Source organism: Delphinapterus leucas, chromosome X, assembly GCF_059928025.1.
Source record: "Delphinapterus leucas isolate spDelLeu-1000000601 "Yukka" chromosome X, BTC_Dleu_Yukka2, whole genome shotgun sequence".
In the NCBI taxonomy this organism is placed as follows: domain Eukaryota; kingdom Metazoa; phylum Chordata; class Mammalia; order Artiodactyla; family Monodontidae; genus Delphinapterus; species Delphinapterus leucas.
The window spans coordinates 19140534-19164772 of record NC_143150.1 but is presented as its reverse complement, the minus strand read 5'-3'; the positions used below and the strand labels follow the sequence as shown (position 1 = coordinate 19164772).

The window sequence follows — 24239 nt, the reverse complement described above, 5'->3', positions numbered from 1 at the left end:
AAGAAAAATGTTGACAGTGTTTCCTAGTTTGATTTCAAAACCATTAATTTTCAGGAATCATAGGAAAACAGTTTGTTCAGTATACAAACAGATTGAGCATAGCTGCCTTGTTTTATTTCTAACCACAATATCTGTTGACCGTTCTCACATAAATGCTCTTTGGAAGCTGGTGGGCACTGTATTCATTCGCAACATCAAGCAACTCATGGTGCCCAGAGCCCCGTTCTCACCTGCAGGGATAAATGCCGGCTGCGGGAGTTGCAGGTTAGCCAGAGCCTGCTGGCAGTGGAAAACACTGGGATTAAAGACCGGGGTGGCACCATTGGTCTTTTCAAGTGCCGATCTCTTTGGTATCAGTTGAAGTGCACCGGGCTGCAGGGCCTGTGAGGGAAGGGTGGATTAATAAATAGTATTAAGGAAAGTAAAATATGTACACAAACCAAGCAAGCAGCAGTTAGATAAGGTCTGGCCTGGGAACCCTTTGCAAGGGTCGCCATTGAGCAAGGTAACCAACTTCAGAGATGAAGCCGTTGACTATATGAGTACATACTCAGTCCAAAACAGAAAATAAACATACAGGTTTATTAGACAAATTAATGAAGCTGAAAAGGACCTCATCGTGTGGGCTGGATGTGACAGGATGCTGTTGACAGCAAATAATCATTTAAAATTAACATCTAAAGGATGCTCATCTCCTAACCTATTAAAATGAGATTAGCAGAATCAACAGATATAGCAGGAAAGAAATTTTTGCCAGTTACAATTCCAATATAAATCTAGGAGATAAATGGTATGTAGGTGAAAAAACAGATGTCAGTAGATCAGAGTCTAAAGCTCCAAAATCCAAAATTCAATTTATACAAGGATTTCAGGTCCAAACCCTATAACTGTATATTTCCCAACTAACATGTAAGGAAAAAGCAAATGCATTAATCTGCCCCTGCCACCTCACCCAGATACCATAGATAGTTAGCAAAATGTATGCAATTCTCACTTATAGAGACTTGCTGTGCATTTCGATATGCATTGCTTGCTTTGTTGTAAGGTTTAATTCTGAAACCTCTTAGCGTTTTAAGATCCTCCTTTCATGTCTACAATTCTTTCAAAATCCCACTGTGCTTAAAATATTCAGTCAAAGCTCCCCCTGGATCAGATTCATTGGAGAAATTTGACATTACTTTACATTTTTTCCTCAGCAAATTGCACAGTACTTAAAAAACTTGTCCCAGCAACAACGATTGGGTATGCTCCAAATTCTTAAGGAGACGGGCACACTTATGCTGAGTATCTAGCCTTCCACAAGCCGAAAAGGGGCATGCCATGACCTCCTTATTCCTATGGACAAGAAGGCCTAATGATACCTCTATTTTCATTTGGGAAATAAATATCACCCCTTCAAGTCTTTCCTTTTAAATGCATACAAGCTGCTTTCAGTAAAGTCAACCTGAGCTGCGCACATGAACACGAACGGGGTAAAAATCTCTGCTTCGCAAAGCATTTCAACTCTGAATCTTTAAAATATAGAAAGCTTAAATTTCTTCATGCAGCCTCCTTTGTTTAATCTTACCTCAAACAAATTCCTATGGGCCAGTGTTACTTTACCTTTAAGACGCTGCTCTGATCAGCCACTCAGAAAAGAATTCTATATTGACGTTCAAAAGTACCAGTTGAAGACCTTACTATATATAGTATGTTTAACTCTCTACATGGAAATTTGGGGCTGACTTATATGCATTCTAACAAACACACCAAAATCATCAGAAATAGGCACATGCATACGAAGGCTCCATGACTGAGCATTGGACAGGTAGGTACACCATGGCACAGGCATGGTATTCCTTGTACATCCCATGCATATGAGAACCTTTATTTTTAGGGGGCCAACTGTATTCCTCTCCTTTACAATAGGGTGCGTTGTTTCTGAACTGTATGCCACCAACAGAAATAATCTAACAATTGGAGGCTTAAATTCTGCATTGAATATTCTGGATACCTTCCTATTTTCATAGCTTAAAATTCCCTCATTCAAAATAATTTAAGACAAAAGATATTTGGTGAAGTCTTTTTTAACGTTCATTAACAAATTCTGCTGTCCAGATCAAGGCAGAAAATAAGTTTGTTCTATTTTGGTACTCAGCTCTTTCACAAAGTATTGGGTTCAGTTCTGAGAGAGCAGGGGTACTGAGAAAGAGAACAAGTCCAAATTTGGGGTGTTTGGCTTAGGGAAAAGACATGAGAATCAGGCTCCTATGAAATAGGGATTGGCATGTTTTGCAATAAACTAAGTGTAAGTTCCAGTTACAACAAGGTAGATTTTAACTTAGTATGAGGAAAACCTTCTCAACAAATAGGGATGTCTGAAAATAAATGTATCTCTCTTATGAAAAGGAAAGGTCTCTGTCATGGGCTTCAGGGTCATGGAGGTGATTTTTTTTCCACAGCCAGGAAAAATGAGGTTTCCTCAGGGTTTTGTCCCTTATTGGGGTTATACCCTATTACATGAGGAAAAGCCCAGACTATAAAAGAAATGAATAGCCCACAGCCTATCAAAATAGTTGACAGCTGTGACAAGCGTAAGTAATCATAATTCCTATTTTTTAACCTATCACACTATAGTGTTATGCAAATAGTTTCCTACCTCCTATCTTTTCGTGGTTCAGTAGGACTAACTTTTCCCCCAAATTTACTTACTAGGGCAACTCAATAGGCAGACCTCTTCTCCAACCATGTAGAAATTCCCCACCCCCAGCCTTGGCTGGCTGCTGACTTGAAATCATTAACCTTTGGGAAATTAGAACCTATTTTCCACCCCATCCTCCAAGTCCTCTGTTTGTGAAAGGCATTAAGGATGTTACCAGCAAAGTGACCATCTAGGTGGCTCACGGGGCAGAAAGGCAACTTTCTGCCTTTTTACGATATTAAGGTTAGTTAGGCTATAAAAACCACTCCAAAATAATTTACTGTTTAAGTTGTATAATTTACTCTTTCTTAAAAAATGGGAGAAAAAGCACAGTAAGTTAAAATCATTAGGAAAGATTTTAAATAGTTATCTTTAGAAAATTTCAGTGAACTAGAATAAATAGGTTCTCTCTTTTCCAGCTTATAACCTGGGCAATTCATTTTAAGGTCCCCTCATGACTATCCAAGATCATGGTTCCAGGATATTAGACAAATTGAGGGATATAAGAATCATTTATCCCCAAACAGTCGACGAGTCCTGGCCTGTTCTTACCATGGCAGTGGCAGCTGAATGGTTCATCTGGTGATGAGCTGCCTTGAGTCTGGCTTGCAAGTGCGCAGGAGGATGAAAGTACTTGCATTTCTCCCGGGAGCACCGACCTTTGATATAATCCATGCAGATGGTCACGGTATTATCACTTGCCTCAATCATGGAAACATCAGTAGGGTGAGCATAGCGGCAATCGTTCTCACCACGGGTACAATTTCCACGCTGAAATTCACGGCAAACCTTAAAGAAAAAAAAAATCACATTGATGCTTGGAAGGTGATTAGCTTTTACTTATTTTGCCAGTGAACGTATAAGAGCAACAGTATACATTCTTTTGTCATCTATTTAGGAAAAATTCTAAAAGCTGAAGGATAATGTCGAGCCATATTCACTATGAGATGTAAACCTAAACAAAATTTCTATTCCGAGGAAGAAAAACTCCAATCTTCCCAAAGGAAAAGTTTGTCTGCTTTCCTTACATTGAAATGCAAGTATCGTTGAAAACCAGTTTTTAATCCTCCACTTGATACACAGCCTAAAGTGTAATTAGCTAAGTTTGCAAGAGGGGGTTATTTTGTTAAGCTCCAAGATGTGTCTTTATCACACAGCAATGTGCTTTCTTTTTTTTTAAATTAATTTATTTATTTTTGGCTGCATTGGGTCTTCGTTGCTGCACGGGGGCTTTCTCTAGTTGTGGCTAGCGGGGACCACTCTTCATTGCGGTGCGCGGGCTTCTCATTGCGGTGGCTTCTCTTGTTACGGAGCATGGGCTCTCGGTGCGCGGGCTTCAGTAGTTGTGGCACACAGGCTCAGTAGTTGTGGCTCGCGGGCTCTAGAGTGCAGGCTCAGTAGTTGTGGTGCACAGGCTTAGTTGCTCCGCAGCACGTGGGATCTTCCTGGACCAGGGCTCGAACCGTGTCCCCTGCATTGGCAGGCAGATTCTTAACCACTGCGCCACCAGGGAAGTCCGGCAACGTGCTTTTTACAAGCAGACTTGTGGACCATGACTAAATGACATGCACAGATTCCAGTTCAATACATGGCAAGGCATTTAAGGAGCTGCCAATGGAGCTGACTTTTTGATTATTCTAGCAAGTAGAGACTCATCAACGAATACAGTAATCCCACTCTGCAAAGCTGGAGCCTGGCTGAAAGGAGCATTCCCACCAGACTTTCTGCGCCATAGCAAAGGAGATGCACAGTCTGCAGCTGGGTACACTAAGACATTGTTTGACCTACTATACAACCGTGCACTTCATAACAGGGTAAAATTGCAGTAATAAAATGTCTAACATTTCTCTGAAGTTATATTCCATAAGCTTAAAATTCAGATGTACTTATTTAAAGCATTGAAAACATTGGGCTCTAAGAATGTTTATGCATAAGGTTAATATCTACCCCATAGGGATTTATATATTTCTACACAAATACCTCCAGTTTATCTGAACGCATCGGTTTTGGACCAGGAGCTCCTGGCAGTGGGAGAGGCGGGTTTCCAGAAATCAGCACAGGTGCATTTGGTAAAAGTTCGGCAGGGACCAGGCCCATCCCAGGATGAGGTAAGTAGGGATTGAAAGCCATGGCAGGATTAGCTGCCAGGGATGGAGTCACAGGAAAAGAAGTCTGTATGATTAAAAGAGAAAAAAAGGTGTTAGAGGTCAATAGAATATTCCTATTATTACACAAGGAAGCATTCTTTCAAAAAGCTCAAGTCATATCAAAAGTTACCATTGTATTTTCTGCTTTATTTCTAGTCTCATACTAATTCCCATAAAGGAGGAGTTCCTTTTAAAACCACAAATCTCTTTGAGTAACAAATTTATTGGTAAGCTGATAAGCCAAGCCACATAATTTTAACAGTCATAAGTAAATTAAATCCCACTGATGGAGTCTGTTCCAAATGTGTTTCCTCTAGCACTTCCATTTTTACCTAAAAGCCATGTCACCAACGATATCAAATACGTGGGCAATCTGCCTTATCTCCTCACACAAGCATGGCCTTTGCACACAGACTTCAGGTTCTCCCCCTTCATCCCACCCTCTTCCTTCCCTTCCCCTTCCTCGCAGTACTGCTTGGCTCCAAAGCTGTTGGTCCTACCATGGTTCCCAACTGCCCTACCAAACACTTGCTTCTTGGCCCACTATCAATTAAGGAAGAAAGCAAGAAGGCAGGAAGAAAGGGGTAGATTTTGAAAAGTGAGAGCTGTAAGAGCTTCTTGCTGTCTATCTAAAATGAAATTAGTACGGTCATTTTTTTTTAGAGGTCTTATTTTACAAATGAATCTGACTTGCCTAGCCTTGTCTTTATCTGAGGGATCAGATGATGTGCACAGTTTAAAAGGGGGCCCTGAACATGCTACGAGAATCCCTATTAGGCAGGAAGAGATAACAGGATTATAAGGTACATACACTAGAGTATAACTTGTAAAGAAAAGTCTTGGAAATGCAAAGGAATCTTACTGGCTTTTCTATTTCTTTTTTATTAACAGGTTATTTTATTTGACTCAAATCTTATTGTAAACATCACAAAAACTGTTAATCTCCATAAATACTCAACCTTTATGGAGACAACAAAAAACTAATTTAGGCTAATTGAAAAATTCTGAACTGACAAATACATATAATGTATGGTAACACAGCATAGTTATAAACACTTCACTCTAGATGATACACAGTTTTGTTATTAATTCCCACTTAATCTAAATGGAAATTATTGAAAACTTTTAGTCAAATGTTTGGTTTCTCTTTTTTTTTGACATCTTTATTGGAGTATAATTGCTTTACATTGTTGTGTTAGTTTCTGCTGTATAACAAAGTGAATCAGCTGTACATATACATATGTCCCCATATCTCCTCCCTCTTGCGTCTCCCTCCCACCCTCCCTATCCCACCCCTCTAGGTAGTCCTGATCTCAAAGAGTTTCATATATGTACTGCCTTTATTATCTGTAACCACATAATTTATCACTTTACTGTGCTGTTTTCCAGTTTGTTCCCTATGTGGGTGTCTTTTCTTCTCAATGTGGTCATAATTTCTTTGATAGTTCTCTTGTCTCCCCTATAGTACCCAATATATAGTGAATGACTGATATAATCAATGACATAATTTAAAAATAATGTAAGCATTTTAATGAATGAATAACAAATCATGGTTAAATATAGTACATTTCTAATAGTGACTTTATAAGGTAGGTAGCGCATTGTCATGCAAATGGTGATGTCTCATGTATTACTAATAGCATTGTTCTTTCTTGCTTTCTTTTTATTTCTTTCACTAAAACAATAATCTGTTGCACTGCCAAGCTATGCCCACACCTTCTGCTAAATCACATTAATAGGAACAGCTCTAAATGCAGGTAGAATAGAAGTCTATTGAGTATGAAGTGAGGGGCGATCTATATTCATGGCGCCACTCCCTAGTCGGACTTGAAACTTTCAATAGCACAGCCTTCTCCGTGAAACCCGTTATAAACAACATTCAGCTTGGAAGGAAGGACTTCCCCATTAGCACTCTACCTTAGATGAGTTTATCACTAGCTAACTGGCAAATTTGGAAGGGCAGAAAGAGCATGCCCCCTCCTCCCCAAACTGGCAAGACTCACCAGGGTTAAGCAGAGAAGGCATGGTGGCCAAGAGCTTTAAGAGGAAAGGGGTGACGTCAGGTGGCAGGAAAGATGATGGGGCAGTCAGGGAGGTGCTTTAAGGTTTGAGGACAAAAGCTAAGGGCTGACCCAGCCTAACTAGCGCTGTGATGTAACAGGGAATAGGGACATGTCATACTTCTCATGGAATGAAAACTATTGAATTAAAAGGAAAACTTGCAGGTGAGTGAATTTTCCAGATTAAAAAAATCATTAATCACTAATAAATAACCGATCAATTAATAATATTTAAGAATAATGTACGTGTAAGCAATGCTTCCTATTTATAATAGCTCTGAACTTCTGTATTTTTTCCTTCCTTTTTTGGGGGAAATTTCCTGGTTAACTTCTGCTTTCTTTAGAATATGTTTTAACCCTCTCACGTTTGTTATATGTTCCAATTGTATGAAAACAAGCTGAAAATGAAAAGTCTATATAAATAGTGCAAGGGACTTGCTGGAAAAGTTTAGGGTTTGTAAGGTTATACTGTGCCATGTTTAGGTTTTAAAGTTAGTATTGTAGATTTTATAACCATTTTCCTCCTTGGTATAAACTTCATTCTATAACTCTGTTTATTGAGAAGAAGCAGGTTTTTTTTATTCCCAACCCTCGGGCACAGGGAGGAACTCCTGAGTTTCTTATTTATTTTCAAATGGACATTTCTGTTTCTCACCACCACCTCTGCCCCAGGGTAACCACTCCATTTTCATGAGTTTGAACATTCAAGGGCTTAGCTTTAGTTAACAGCCACCTGTTATATCAGGCAGCCTGCAAGTTCACACATTCAATTTTAATAAGCGACTTTAATCCTTCCTATACCTGTATTGCAGCCTTTGATGTCAGTTGAGCTAACATGAACCAATTAGTGGGGTAATCTTAATATTAAAGAAAAAGGTACCTAACAGGTTGAATCTGATTTCTATTTACAACCTGAATGGTCTGGGCACTTAAATATGTTTCAGATATTCACTCAAACCTAAATTATTTCCTAAATATTTGAAAATATGAGAAAACTTTCCCTCCTAGAACAGGGGGTATGGATTTTCATCTTTCTCTGAGAGAGACTTATAAAGCCAACAAGAATGATGGCGACAACTGACTATATGAATAAAACGATCACCTAGACAATTATTTACCCTCAATGTCTCTTGCAGTATTAGCTGCTAGGGTAGGAATTCCCGCGAGCTACCAGTTACTTGCACAGTACCTAGGAACTATCAGGGTCTTGGGAAATGCTTTCTAAAATTTGGTGAATTGCCTCTAGAACAGAGGCACCTAATCTTTTTCAAGTCCTGAACTTCTCTGAGAGTCTGATGAGAGCTGTAGACCCTGTCCACGGAAAAATTCATATGTGCATAAACTGCATGTGATCTCAAGAAGTTCAAGGACCTCACGAAACTCACCCCTGGTGTGGGGTTATGGACGACCTACTGTTTAAGAGCTTGTGTTCTAGGGTAACGGTTGGCAAACCACAGGTCCTGAACCAAATCCAGCCTGCCCTGTTTTTGTATGGCCAGAATGGTAAGAGTGGTTTCTACATTTTTATTTTATTTTTTTTTAATTTTATTTGAATTATAGTTGATATACAATGTTGTGTTAGTTTCTGGTGCACAGCAAAGTGATTCAGTATATATATATATATATATATATATATATATATATACACACACACACACACACACACATATACTACTTTTTCATATTCTTTTCCATTATGGTTTATTATAGGATATTAAATATAGTTCCCTGTGCTATACAGTAGGACCTTGTTGTTTATGCATTCTATATGTATTAGTTTGCATCTGCTAGTCCCAAACTCCCAATTCAACCCCCCCACCCCTCCCCCCTGGCAACCACAAGTCTGTTCTCTATGTCTGTGAGTCTGTCTCTGTTTTGTAGATAAGTTCATTTGTGTCACATTTTAGATTCCACATATAAGTGCTATCATATGGTATTTGTCTTTCTCTTTCTGACTTACTTCACTTAGTATGATAATCTCTAGGTCCATCCATGTTGCTGCAAATGGCATTAATTCATTCTTTTTGATGGCTGAGTAATATTCCATTGTATACATATACCACATCTTCTTTATCCATTCATCCACTGATGGACATTTAGATTGTTTCCATGTCTTGGCTATTGTAAATAATGCTGCTATGAACATAGGGGTGCATGTATCTTTCCAAATTATAGTTTTGTCTGGATATATGCCCAGGAGTGGGATTGATGGATCATATAGCAACTCTATTTTGTAGTTTTTTGAGGAACCTCCATACTGTTCTCCATAGCGGTTGTACCAATTTACATTCCCACCAACAGTGTAGGAGGGTTCCCTTTTTTTCCACACCCTCTCCAGCATTTGTTATTCTCTACCTTTTTAAATGGTTGAAAAAAAGTACAAGATAAGGTAATATTTCATAACACATGAAAATTATACGCAATCCGTGTTTCAGTGTCCATAAATAAATTCCACTGCACTCACTCATAGACCTATATACAAAAAGTGTGGATATCTGTTTTCTCTCTTGTTACAGAAGTACCTACATAATATCCTCAACTTTGTTTCTTTCCCACAAATCCTCAAATACTTTTATTAGTCATTTAGAGAAAATTTTGCTGACCCTCATTCTAAAGGATTGCAAAAAATAAAGCACTCCATCAATTTCTGAAGTAAAGCACTAATTATATAAAAATCTGTTGGTGTGAATTTAATACTTGTAGCAAGATTCCATAAGCTGAAGAAGTTAAACTTTAGAAACAGATACTAAAGTATTCACTAAAATGTTCTTTTACATAGTTAGTAAAATTCATGTTCTTAACTATTTGTTTATAAAACAATGACTACTCAGTGACTAAGAATGGGGAGATAGATGGACTCCTGTAAAGGTAAAATTTTAGGAGCCACCACATTTTGGCCTTAAAGGATTCTGAAGCACCTCTGAATAATAATACAACTCAGTGAAAAATGATGCCTCAAATAAATATGTCTAGTTCACATATACATCTTAGTAACACTGATTTATTACTTAAAATGAGTTATTCCTCAAGCTAGTATAAAGAAAAAAAATTAAATGTTATGCTAAATCCATCTCTGTATCTCCCCACAGCCTAGATCTATTTGTAGTTACTTGAATAATATCCAAGGTCAGTTACAATTATTGTTGGATGAATGCAAGACACTTAAGTCACTTAGGCTAATCCTGGCCTGAAGTCAACATCATAATTGAGGTCTCCTCTCTCTAAACTCCTGTCTAAAGGTGGAAGACTAAACATTTTCTTTTATAGGATGGTAAACATTTGGTAACAATTTGTTGACTTGATTTTAATACCAGAAAAATAGCACTCTTAACTTTATCACTCATAAGACCTTAATTTTATTACTCATTTACAAGCATTTATACAGTACAAAAGGAAGCCCCTTTCCCCAGTCACCATGCATATTTCTATCCTTAGATAATCCCAAAGCACAATGAAATGTATCATTTTTGTTTCCATCAGACTTTACCAGCTGTTGACGAGGAGCACAACTGAATCGTTTTTGTTTCACAGTTTTTGCTTGGTCATCTCCACGTTCTCTGAGCGTTGTTCTAGGGGGACTGAAGTGGCCAAAAGGCACACTGCAGGAGGCCCACATAACCTCCAGACTAGTTAATTGGTCCCTCAATAATTGAGAGTGAACTTTATAAACAGATGCAAGCTGATAGTGGTGTTTATGTACTAATCACACTTGTTAATGAATAAGTCACTGTGGCCCAAGAGAGAGTGAAGAAAAACAAATACATTCAAGGGTCAAAGTGAATAGTTATCTTCACCTAGACCTGGCTTTTCTGACCTTATTAATCATGGAAGTCTCCAAATAAGGGGAAGCATTGAAGGAAGACAGGTAGGGGAAGGGTCGATAGATTATTGTGCGTATAAAAGGTGTAAAGTATCACAAGAAAGAGGGAACAAGTCATGGTTTGGATCTGCCTGTAGGTGGTGGGAGAAGCTGCAGAGCAGGTCAGGAATTATAATCCACAGCTGATTCCTAGAGGTAAGGATCTGGCGGAAGGGTAAATGACTTCTTCCTCAGATGGGTGAGGGGATTTTAACTTTGCTCCTGAGACGTGAACAAGAACTGCCCTAAAAATTATTTGTTGGTGAATCACTATGTAATAACAGTGACAATTCAATTAACTTTAGTATACCACTAGGAAAGAAAAAATATTTAAAAAATCAAGCGGTTACCCAATTTTTACAACGGGTATGAAAAAAGGAAGGGTTTGGGGGGAGGGGGAAATGGCAAGAGCTGAGAAAAGCAAAGAACCCACAGGAAGCCTGGAGACTAGAGACATCTCAGTGCAAATCCAGGATAAATGGATGCAAAGGGTTATAATTATCAGAGGTTCAACAAAGCACCACCACCACCGCCACCAAAACAACAACACAAACTAAAACAAAACCTTGCATGGCTAATATAAAAATACTCTACGGAGGAAAAAAGAAAGCCCGAAGCTATAAAAATACGGAGGATCAGGTACGAAGCAGAAACGATGGGGATCACGAAAACATTAATCCACCATTTCACTACTGTTAGATCATATATTCCTAGAGGGTAGAGACTGTTTCTAATTCACCTTTTAATCCATCTCTTACTCTTATAAATGCCTGGCACAGAGTAGATGCTCAAGAAATATTTAGTGAATTGAGTCAAAAGGGATTCCTAAGCCATTGATTACTTTTAGGTTTACCAGTTAGAAAAATCCAAATCAAAAATCACCAAACAAAAGAAACACTCAGGGATCGAAAGTTAGTGGCAGAGAGATTGAAAAATCCATCAGTTTTGGTCTCTATCGGGGAAAACTTTAAGCAGAAGGCCACTCCCAAACGGTCTTTTGAAATGCTAAACAGTATTAGAAGCACAGGGTACTGTATAACACATACACATGCATGTGCACATGCACGTACACACACCCACACATATGTATGCGTGGCAGTTTTTAATTGGAGTGGCTAAATCATCAGTATCAAAAGGTATCCAATGAAGAGTCTGGAAAAAAAAACGGTTTAGTGATACTACAGATTGAAATATGCAACTTCTTATTACAAAATGTGTGGTCCCAGGGGACGATTGAATTGCTAATGTTTCTGATATGCACGGAATGGTTTAAGAGGGGAGACTAGGCGAAGAAGGTTTTCAAATAATATTTAGTACATCTATAAAGATTATTATGGCAGATTAGGATTATTTGGGGGAAAGATTATTATCAGGTGGGGAGGGCAACCACATTTTTTCACACTAGGTCTCCTGATGGCCCTCTCAGTGACAAACCACTGAACTCTACTGATCTGAGCAAGAGGATGGTGATAAGAAAAAAAATATCATCCTCTCTAGGTGAGATTGCCAAGCATTGGCTTTGTTTCTTGTTGCTGTTGTGATTTTTTATCCTCTGTCAGGGAAAACGATTTTCACAGATCCTCCCAACTTCCTTGCCTTCACCTCACTGGTGATGAACGGCAAGCCATGCTGAGGTAGCTGCTGGAGCTTAGACTGTGACCGCAAGCAGGAAAGCTAACGGGCCCACATGGTCTCATTAGCACCAGCCTCTCACCAACCGAGCTAACCAGATCCAGAGGAGGACACAAAATGGGCTGAGAGGAGATTACATTTTAATTTATCTCCTGGGAATATATGAGGGAGGATAAAGGGAGAGTGTTGAGATTCCTCACTATCAAAGAAACTGCGCACTGTAAAGATATGTACAAATGCCCTCTGTTTGACAGCAAAAGTATAGCATTTTCATTTCACTTTAAAAAAAAACGGATTTCACATTGTATATTAAGCCGAGTGGGGCAAGGCAGCAAACCTCTAGCTGGTGTGATTTATTTTGCTTTACTCTAAAAGGAGCTTTAAGCTGTGTGACATGCACAGCCTCGGGAAAGGACCTGAATAACTACTCTACTTTGGACAAGTAATTGCAATCAGGAGTGAATCCAGGATCTGTGGGGCCCCAAGTTTAGGCCTTCAGAACAAAGGATACACAAATATCTTTGGCAAATTTTACAAACACACTGTAAACACATTGCTACGCCTCCTCCCGGGGCCCTGGCACGACACCACGCTAGTGAGGGGCACTGAGCCTTCACTAACCTCAAGGTAAGCCTACACCTGGGAACAATTTGTGGAACAAATACATAATATTAGGTCTCAGTTGCTACATCTAAAAGTAAAATCTTTTCTAATTTTTTAGAAAACTTAGTAAAATCTTGATAAAACTTTGGGCTTTTAGCATGGTATCACTCCAAACACTCCTGTGATATGATCTGCTCAACCTCGGTCAATGTGGAATTTCACATGATAATGACAGTCATAATTATATTAAGAGCATATTAATCTTATAATTACATAATGCCCATCGTCCACTGACTTGAACATTTTGCAAAAATCACTTTACAAAACACCGAATGTCACCACATTGAGATGAAAGACGTAAAGGTTGTCATTCATCGTTTCATGAGTAGGTAAACTGAGAGACTCACTGAAGAATCTTCATTAAAATTCACTGTAATTTCTGTATTGACCCTGAGACTGGTAATCTGGAAAATGGATAGAATTTCCTTTTCCATTAAATCTACAAAATGTCTTGCTCACCTTTCTAATGATAATTTTTTAATAGAAGAGCCCTGACAACAGGGAGATAGCATATATACTTCAGTCAATCAAACTAGTTTATGTGAGCTAGAAAAACTATAACTCTGGATGAATATGCAAAATGTAGAATGTATCTTGGTGAGGGAAGGATATTATCCTTTCATCTTTAACTACAAAATCATTTAATATTTTCAAAAGTTAAAAAGTAAGTAAATATTTTGCAATTTTACTTCTATTCACTTAAATCTGTCCCGGTCCAAAGTTGCATAGAGTAATATAATATCTTAGAGGTCCTATTTAATTAAAGAAGAAAAACATTCAAAACACGGGAGCCTAAAAATACTGAAATTATTCACTAATTAGTATATCTCCCTTCCTCTTATCTACTGCAACTTCCTATTTTTCCCCATTTGGTCCTGAAGTGTTACATCACCTTCATTCCTTACTATATTAATGTCAGACAGACATATAAGCTTGTTTCTGAGAAATATATTTGGTAAATAGAATTGTAAAAATGATGCAAAAAGGTGGGGAGGGTCCAGACAGACATGAGATGATTCTATCTGTGATAAAGAAAAAGACTGAAGTCCCGTGTTTATAGCCTCTGTGGTTTGGAACACCATGACTTGGCCACAGGAATGCGAGTCATGAAAAGCATACAGCAGACCAGAGGACTTGGCACACAGTGATGGATGATCCAGTAATCTCTGTATGAATCATCAGGTGAATACACCCGACTGGGTCAAGTTTACCTGCGTGTAAAGAACTGGTTCCATATGAATCATCACATTCAAACAGAGAAGCAAAAGGAATTTACTAGATATAGACAGGTCTAGATTATACAAAATGTCTGAGCCAAAAATATTTTTAATAGCCTTCTAACATCATATCCACCTTTTACATGCATATATTACATCCAGCAGTGAGAATCCTTCCTTGGAAATTTCTTTCTGTAATGAAGATTCCAAGTTGTGAAAAGACCTGAAATTTTGAAACATTAGCTTTGCTTGAGAGTTGGAATCCAATGTGTCTGCTTGCCCTAAAATTCTTCTCCAGTGCTCGTGTTTGCCTCTTAATTATGCCAAGGGGAGTTCTTAATTGTACAATTTTTTGCTGTGAACATCAGCAACTATCTCTCTTAAACTGCACTGAAAAATACTACGGAGTCACACCCTTTGCCTCACTTGCTAAACTTCCTCAATAAAGCTAACAAGAGCTTTCTGAGGTGGAATTTTATACGTGCAAATGTCAATTTAGACCTGTTAGATACAGTGAACAAACTTGCCTGCTACAGCAAGCATTCTACCCGAATTGACTAGGTGTGGCTTTTATTCATTGTTCAGTCACACAGAACAGAATCTGTTCCCTAGCTACATTTAGGTTGATGTTCCCTTTATCTGGGGGCTTATAATAAGCAAAACAGACTCAATTTTCCAAAAGCAGATGTGCTCTTCTGTTATCCTAGAAACAGATCAAAGTGTGCTTTGTGGGAAGACCTGAGGTTCAAGGCAGTGATACCAAATGGGTCTTAATATGCAGCCAGACAAACAGCAGGACTGGAAATTTAAACAAAAGCTTGAATATTTTAGAGAAAAGAATCAGATGATCAGGGCGGGAGGGGGGTGCGGTTAGAAGGGATAGAGAGTTGTTTGGGGAGAGTAGGTACCAAGGAAATGAAGCAAAAAATACGTTGCTTCCATAGTAAAATCAAGATCCATAATAAAGAACAGTTCTTTCAAGTCAGACTGGTAAATGTCACTTAAAATTGCTCACACTAGCTCAATTACAACATGCCCACAAGGCAGCTTTCTAGACCACAAAAGAAGATCATATCAAACATCTCGAGGTTAGCTTTTTGTACACATAGTAACTACAGAAATCAATCTTTTATCAGTTTATCACATCACAACAGCTACTGTTAAATAATCTACAAGGTAGAAAAGCAATTTCCAATTGTTCCCTGGGGTCTTCTAAGCAATGTCTTGTGTCTTGTGATATGCTATAAAATAAATTGTATTCCTGTGAGTCATATCAGTCATATTCTGCAGCCTGAAATTACCCTCACTGAAGAAAAAAGGGAAATGTATTCTGTTATAGAAAGCATGGAGGATCAAATTAGAAAGCACAAGAGGCTGAAAAACTCAATGAATCTCTCACTGGACTCTAAAAAGCCACTCCCTAATCAATAATGCATGAAGGGTTGAGACTTGGCATGGAGATACTTGACTGGAGGCTGAAGGGAAGATGAATAGTCTGCCTTCTGTCTTTACCCCTATTTTACCCCAGGCCCTTGCTCTATGATTCCCTGAAATAGGGTAGTTGACTGATGTCCCTTGACCTATGAAAAAATGTATGCTCCAGCTGTATAGGAAATGCTGGGCTCAGGTGTGTGATAAAATCTGGCTCCTATTCTTTGCTCAGTCTGAAATTGGGACATCCCACAAGAGGCCAAGAGTAGTAATGGTGGGTTAAAGGCTCCCTTGCTTTATTCCCCATCTACTCACATTTTCTGGACTCACCAAGCATATTCATTTCTCTGTGGCTTTGTTCATACTATTCTCAGTATCTAGAACACTTTCTCTTCCTTATCCCTTCAGGAGTAAGGACAAACTGAAATACTTCAGTGTTTGAAAGCTAAGGACAGAGTTTGAAGGAGTTCAACCATGTAAAGTATTACTAAAGATCAAAGGGGAACTCCAGGGAGCTCACTGGTGACCTTCTGGGAACGAATTTATCAATGTAATTAATCAGCACTGAATTCCAAGGCAAATGTTTTTGGCAAATGAATAGCGTAAAACATGAAATCTATTTATGCTACTTAAAATTTTCTAGACATTCTGGAAAGAGTATCATGGTACAAAATTTTAGTGACTTGTCAATGCCTCAAGCACCGGTTTCTTGCATTATCTATAAAGATGTACCAATTAAGGAGTGCCCTATCTATACAGATGTCCTTGAATTCTGAGAAACAACTTTCTAATGAGATACACTTTGCTGAGAGCAGATTGACCTATTCCCACATTTTTGTTGCATCTAAATACTATATACATCTTTCAGTCTTCAGTGTGTTCATTATATAGTCACCAATGAAGTGGGTTACAAAAAAGAAAACATAAGCCTTTCAAATTAGTATCCGGATAATGGTTAAAAGGAAATAATAGACCAGCTGGAATTAGAATGAGACACCATGGAACTAAATTTGAGACCTGGAAGAACTCAGTAGACAGGGACAGTTTTCAATTCCCCCTTAAAACTCTAAGACCAAACTACAACTTTATATTTTAAGGTATCAGGACAAGATGAATTCTCCGTAGGACAAAATTACTTTTTAGGTGATCCATTTAAACTCACTGATCCACACAAATACTAGACATTGGTCTAGAATGACGCCAAAATATTATTAATTTCAGCAAAGGGAAACTGTGGCTAGATTAAGTTAAAACCCCCATCAACTACCTGGCCAGTATTCCTCAAGACTGTCAAGGTCATGGGAAACAGGGAAAGACTGAGAAATGGTCACAGACCAGAGGAGAGAGGGGAGACAGGATTCAAATAAATGCACTGTGGTATCCTGGATTGGACACTGGAACAGAAAGGGTACACTAATGGAAAATCTGGTGAAGTCTGAATAAAGTCTGGAGTTCAGTTAATAGTAATGTGTAAATGTCAGTTCCTTAGTTTTGACAAATATACCATGGAAATATAAGATATTAACAGCGGGGGAAACCAGGTGAGGGGTAATATGGGAACTCTCTGTACTATGTTTGCAACTTTTCTTTAAATCTAAAATTATTTTAAAATAAAAAGTCTATTAAAAAGTCACAACAAAACTACCATCAAAGAGCAAGGAAATTTGTTTGAATTAATATCCTAAAATTAAAAGGGTTATATGTAATAATAATCAAACCTCTTCCTCCTCTTAAAATGTCCCTGCTCCTTTATTAATATTCTTCTATAAACTACATTCATGGTTCCTGCAACCCAGGTTTTAAATCCAACGCACCTGATTGCTCCCTTCACGTGCACAGCAGCTTTGTAGTGTCAATTACCTATCAGCCTGCATCCTCAATCCTTTGGTGACTAACTTCCCAAAGGCCCTGCAAGGTTATTCCAACGTAGATATATATCCTTAAAAAATAAAAGACATACATATGCAATTTTGAAAAAGCAGCACTATGACTTACAAGTGATGGCATTTGACCATTTTGGAGCATAAACTGCATCTGCTGGGCGAACATGGCTGCAGCAGTCTTTTGTTGAATCAGATTGTTCCGTCCATTAATTTCCAGCTGCGTTTTTAAATGCGGAGGAGGGTGAAGGTACTTGCAGTTCTCTCTAGCACACCGACCCTGAAAATGAAGGATTAGATGAATTTACATTAATATTTCTAAAAATCTGGTGTGGCTAAGAAAAGTTTATTAATCTCTTAGCATATGTGATGTACTTATGTATATGTCATAAGTACTTTACTTGAATGAATGCATTCAGTCTTCATACAAGGCCCCTAAGACTGATACTCTCATAATCTTCATCTTCCAGGTGAGGAAACTGAGACTGAGAGAAGCTTGCACAGCTAACATGTGACAAAACCAGAACTAAAACCCAGTTAGTCTGATTCCAGAACTTATTCTCTTAGCCACTTTGCTCTGCTCTACTTTGATATGCATCAACTTATGTTTAAAATATAAAACATTAGGAATAGTGTATCATCATAACATTACAGATTTATATAAAAATTTCCCAACATGAGACATCATGCATGTTAAATATGATTTAGGGTGTGGATCTACATATACAATCAGGAAAACTGAGGGAAAATGTTACATATATACACATAAATGTATCTTAAAACTTTTAGATCCATTATTCTGGACAATTTTGGCTCTAAAGTTTTTTCCTGAATCCATACAATGTGAGAAACATCCTGAAATCCACTGATATTTTGTTAAAGAATAAATCTCTACCTTGGGGCTATGCTGTTCTGTAGATTCCAGAGGCACTGGCCCTGGATCACTTGGATAATTGAGACCAAAGTGTACTTGGGAGTGTCCGGTATTCGAATGTTTTATGGATGGTTTAAGCACTTCCAGACAGGATCATATGTCAGTCCTGTGGAACCAAACATGCGTTTGGTATTACCTAAATGCTGATATGGCTGATAATTATGGTGTTGACTATGTGGTAGCAAAGGATGTCACTGAACAGGTATTTATCACATTCTCAAATGTGACCTGTTGTGTTTGTTTAACTCTTGAGCACTGGGCAAAGCCGCTAATAATTCTCTCATTTGGATTACTAGGTCTGCCATAATCCTTTTAAGATAAGCACAACTGCAAGCCATTCTTTTTCCCACAGTTGCTAAGATCCTTCATAGTGCGTGAGCTTACTGGAGGGAGGGGTGGGAAAAAAAGGCAACTTTTTTTTGAACCCAAGAGCGCAAGTTGCTAGGCCACCCGAATTCCCAGGAGAAAGTCAGTTAGTTCATCAAGTGTTTTCAACACATGCTACGAATTTTCCCTATTTATGATGCCTTAACGGATTATGTAATCACTTCTCCATATTTAGTTATCTTGTTATCCAAGCATTCCTATAATTTCACTGAGAATCAAGGTGTGTCCTTCAAAATTTTAGAGAGTTACCTATAAAGCAAAACCAGATGCACTGCAACTGCTCTTTTAAATATCAGATCAGTGGGACGAGGTGGCTCTTTTATTTTACCTCCCCTGGCAGGAAGCTGAGTATAACTTAAAACATAGCTTAAGAAGTCAAGGAAGCCACTATTGTTTTCCGTCAGGCTTGTCCTGTTGTTTCTCCAATTTGATCAAATTTTAAATCAAATTATTTATAAAATCAAATAATACCTTAGTTTCAATGTGCTTTTATATTTCTCTGGAAATCCTGGAAAAGGAAGAATTTCTTGGTAGTAAGAGTTGAGGGTGGTATGAACCCAGCCTTCCTGAACTCATTAAGTAGCCTAGGAAACAGCTACATAATTTTAGTACATATAAGGACTATAAGGAAATCCTTAAATGCGCTAAAAATTGCGGTAATGGAGGGTTCCCCCCAGTAATGTCCCCCCTAAGAGAAAACATAAGCTTCTTTTGTTTGTTTGTTTTTTGCGTTACGCGGGCCTCTCACTGTTGTGGCCTCTCCCGTTGCGGAGCACAGGCTCCGGACGCACAGGCTCAGCGGCCACGGCTCACGTGCCCAGCCGCTCCGCGGCACGTGGGATCTTCCCGGACCGGGGCACGAACCCGTGTCCCCTGCATCGGCAGGCGCACTCTCAACCACTGTGCCACCAGGGAAGCCCCATAAGCTTCTTTTTACACCTACTACAACCTGCATCAAAGCAAAGATAGTCACAAGGATTTTAGTTCCCAGATTCTCCACCCTCCACCCAGTATAACTGGGATTATCTGGCTCAGAATTAACAGCTCAGGGGAAGTAGTGACACTTGGTGGCTTCCAGAGCCAAGCATGGTAGTTTATACTTCCGGGGTTTCTCTTTTCCTCCCACACCCTAACATTAAAGATTTCCCCAAGGTACAGTCCTAAATCCTCTGCTCTCCTCCTTAATCTCTTTCCCCTGGAGAAATGAAGTGCTGGTAAAATTTCATCTCTCACTGCAATTGCTCAGATCTTAAATCTCTATCTCTACCTCTGACCCCTCTTCTGAATTTCAGGTCTTTTTATCACTAACTGTAGCTGCATTTGGAAATCCTGCCCCCTAACCAGGTCTAAGCAACTTAGTCCTGACCTTCCTTCTCCTTAGACTATCTTTCCTCTTGCCGCCTACTAGCATTGGGACAGTTGCATAGCAGCCCTGAAAAAAGAAACCAGGCACCTGCTGAGCAGGACTGCCTTAGGATCACAAACCCACCTTGATAGCTTTCCCAGACAAGTGGCAAACACAACCATAAACATTTAAACAGAACACAATTTGTAACCCACTCCCTGCGCCCCCAAAATTAGATGAGGACTCTCTCTTACATTCAGGAATTCCAAACAATAGATCAGTTAAAAAAAAAAAAAAAAAAGGAAAAGGAATACCTTAGGATTTTTGCCATTTGTTACAGTTTAGAGTCTTAACGTCATTTACACTGAATGTCATCAGAGAGGAGAGGAGAATGGAAGGGAGTGAGAGAACATGGTGTATTTGGCACATTTCCTGCCAATCTACAGATAAAGAATTGCTACCTGCCTTTGTGCTGTTATGTTACTGTCCTTTATATATAATAACTTTTCTTAAGCTTTTTCTTGGGAAACTAATGACATTTTTACAAATCAAAAATGGTACATAGAAATAGAAAAAAAATTACACTTTAAAAATTACATCAAGTTAGGCTATAAAACTAAAGTATGGAATATGAGGCAGCATAAGATTTTAAAAAACTTATTCATCTTAGTTATGAGATTTTACTTGATTTATAAAGCATTCTCTTTTGAATGACAGAATCCATAATTTAATTCTATAACAATGCAGATGCACAGAAACACTACCTTACCAGAGACTGCTTCTTATGTTAAAGAAAGCTTATAAAGAAAAAAAAAAACAACCTGCATTTTCTATCCAAACAATAGATGAGAACAAATAATTTAACATCAATGTTATCTGTGGAACACAATATTTCAAAAGAAAGCCAAGCCCCTCAAGTTTTTTCAAAACGACTTTAGGACTCAGGATAATATATTTATATGCACAACACTTGGTGATAACAAATCTCCCCTGTATTAATTCTTCAAGATGCCCAAACTTAATTATAGGCCAAAATACTTTCATTGGAGTTGGGGAGAGGGTGGCAATCTTTGCTCTTGACGTTTGCTAACATTTGCTTTTAGTCCTTGGAGGGGATTAAGGCTTTGGTAAGCATGTATGAATGGGATGGGGTGGAGGCTGAGGAGGGATCTGCCCAGCACAGTATGTAATCACTTATTGTTTTTGTCCTTTGGAAAACCAGAGACTATGGAGTAGAAAGGTTCCAATGTTTTCCTGAGGCCAGCTAAGCACTCTTGAATGGGCCACAAGACTCCCTATCACATCAGGTCTATAACAGCCCAGAAACCATCTTGCGCTGAAAAAAATCACCCATTGTGTTTCCCAAGCCAAGTCAATGTTGTCCAAGCCCTCCTTCTAGACCCACAGGTTCAGAGTTGCCATGTGCTCAGTGCAAAGTAGGACACCATGTCATAAACGACTCTAAATGTTGTACCTGTGAAAATTGCCATCCACTGGTAGAGCTGGCTCTATCCTAAAAACAGCAGCTAAGGCTGGTCAAGATGTGTAAACCTCTCTCCCTCCCCTCCACAGACACACAAAATTAAAGCATTGAAGAGATTAGAGTGCAAGCTGATTTAGGCTTGCCTCAATTTCACTCCTTTTCCATTTCCTTTGGCCTCATTGGGTTTTTCACTGTGATACGGAGTCAAGAAAATAGCAAGGTGATTCAATGGGAAAGTGATTCTCTGCTGAAATAAGCACTAGTATATCTATGAAGCTTCCCGCTCCCCTTTCCCATCTACTCTCTTTGAAAAAGCACCCGAAATGCAGCAGGGGAATAAATGACCAATGAAATTTCTGAAATACATCAAAAAGTTGATGACAGACAAAGGAAAAAGTTGCAGAGCATTCATAAAACCTCCCAAATTCAATCTATTTCCTTTTTCCTACCTTCAGGCTTTTCACAAATGAGCACAAAGAGTACTTGAGTGAAAGAGAAAAGCAGCATTTTAGAGATTCAAATCCCACCCAAGTCTTGGGAGTTAATGAGAGTGAGAGTCTGTCAGAGACAAGACTTCCCGGGCACTTGGTGGTAGAAAACCCCTGTGAAGTGTACTTTTTTATGTTCATGAGAGAAAGCTCTACCATCCATCAGAATAAGAAAAGGACCCCAGGAAGCTGAAAATTACCCTTTGTCAATCACCAGTATATTAACAGGAACAGCTGTTTGCAGAATGACTTGCTTCTTCAAATACATTAGGAATTATGGGGGGAAAAAAGCTCTCAAATACAGTGGTAACTGGATTACTTTTTCAAAGACATCTCACTGCTCTGCTAGACTATCAAGAGTTAAAAGTTAAATGTTAAATAAAGGCAATGAAGAGATGATTTGATTTCTATGAAAAAAATTATTTCATTTTAATGATCATGTGTTAAATGAAAAATCCTCTTGATTATACTGCCCCACTGAAACGTACTTACATATGCATAGACATGGCTTCTCAGAGGAAGTAACAGTAATTTTAGAATTACAAATGATACGTAGTAGGTTGCCTGGTTCCTACAACCATCACGGACCTATTAAGGGCTAGGAACAATCTGAAATGGCTAAAAGTGAGGCAACATGAACATAAACTGAGTATTAGCCAGATATCAGTATAGTAAAGGCAAACTTCCCACTTTCTTCCTCTTAGAGTTCTGTCTTTATAAAAATGGATATCCTCCAGTATTGTACCATCTATGAATATTGACATATACGCACAAAAAGCATCCTTAAAATCTTGCATACAACTTTTCATTTAAATTTGGGATGCAGACAAAAAATCCTTTTAAAAAAGTCTTTATTAAACCATTTCCTGAGTTTATTGAAGGCAAAATGAATGAGCCAGCCAAGCACTCCCCCACTGCAGTCAGCACTGTATCTCTGCTGCACTCTGCCTTCCTTTTTTTACATTTTATTGAAGTATAGTTGATTTACACTGTCATGTTAATTTCTGCTGTACAGCAAAGTGACTCAGTTATACATATGTATACATTCTTTTTCATACTCTTTTCCATTACGGTTTACCACAGGATATTGAATATAGTGCCCTGTGCTGTACAGCAGGACCTCGTTGTTTATCCATCCTACATATAGTTTGCATCTGCTAATCCCAAACTCATGAACTCTGCTTTCTTGACATCCCATATACACATATACAGGGCAATGACTTCGGTGCAAACCAGACACCAAGTCTGAATAGGTAAGAAGCTGGAAGGAGGGCAGAATTTTCTCGCCTAGCCTATCTGCCTCAAGAAATCTTACAAGTGGTGACCTCCAAAAGATGAAGGGAGGAGTAGGCTCAACAATCACACCATTGTTCTCTGCAGCAGCCTGCTAAGATAACCTGATTACCAGAATCGGAACATTTAGGGCTGAACCGGATTTTAAGGAACATCTGTGCACTTTTATCTTACAGAGAAAGTGAAGGCCAAATTGATGAGACGGCTTGTCCTAATTAACAAGCAGCTCAGTAAGGACAGAAGCCAAGTTTGCAGACTCTCACTACCCAATATGGATTTTCACTTCAAATGACTCTTTCTCTGTAAAGATCTTCCTGAACCCCTCTCCCCACCCCACCCCCGCTTCCCTCTCCCTCTCCCTCTCCCTCGTTTGTGTCTCCAGCCGCATCTTGTACTCCCTTTTATCATAGCACTTATCACTGTGTACATTGATACATTGTTTGCATGCCTATCTCCCCATTCCACCTTGAGTTTGTCTAAAGGCAGGACTATATCTTACTCATCTTTGAACCTCCAGGTCTGTTTCTGTGCCTGGTGAATAGTGACCACGCCATAAAAGTTTGCTGAATGAATGAATAAACTTTGTGAGAATAATTTTATAGGGCATCACACTAAGTCGGCCTTAGAGGCCTAATTGCTTCTCTTGCCATTTCCTTTCCTAAGTTCTTTCTTCTTCCTCCAAGAAGAGAACAGGAGGCAACATATGACTGAGGCTGTTCCTGGTTTTCTGTTGCAAATGA

At 38.8% G+C, this 24239-nt stretch overlaps 1 protein-coding gene across 8 annotated transcripts in view; it reads right to left on the bottom strand.

Moving 5' to 3' along the window:
- Window positions 1-24239, bottom strand: part of MBNL3 (muscleblind like splicing regulator 3) — a 127982-nt gene that overhangs the window by 14459 nt on the left and 89284 nt on the right. For all 8 annotated transcript variants that reach the window (XM_089904075.1, XM_089904077.1, XM_089904079.1 and 5 more), the window contains 4 exons: window positions 17685-17849; window positions 4661-4852; window positions 3233-3469; window positions 231-381 (listed from right to left, as the gene is read on the bottom strand). In XM_089904075.1, coding sequence (XP_089760201.1) covers window positions 231-381; window positions 3233-3469; window positions 4661-4852; window positions 17685-17849 — 745 coding nt within the window. The remainder of the gene's footprint in view (window positions 1-230; window positions 382-3232; window positions 3470-4660; window positions 4853-17684; window positions 17850-24239) is intronic.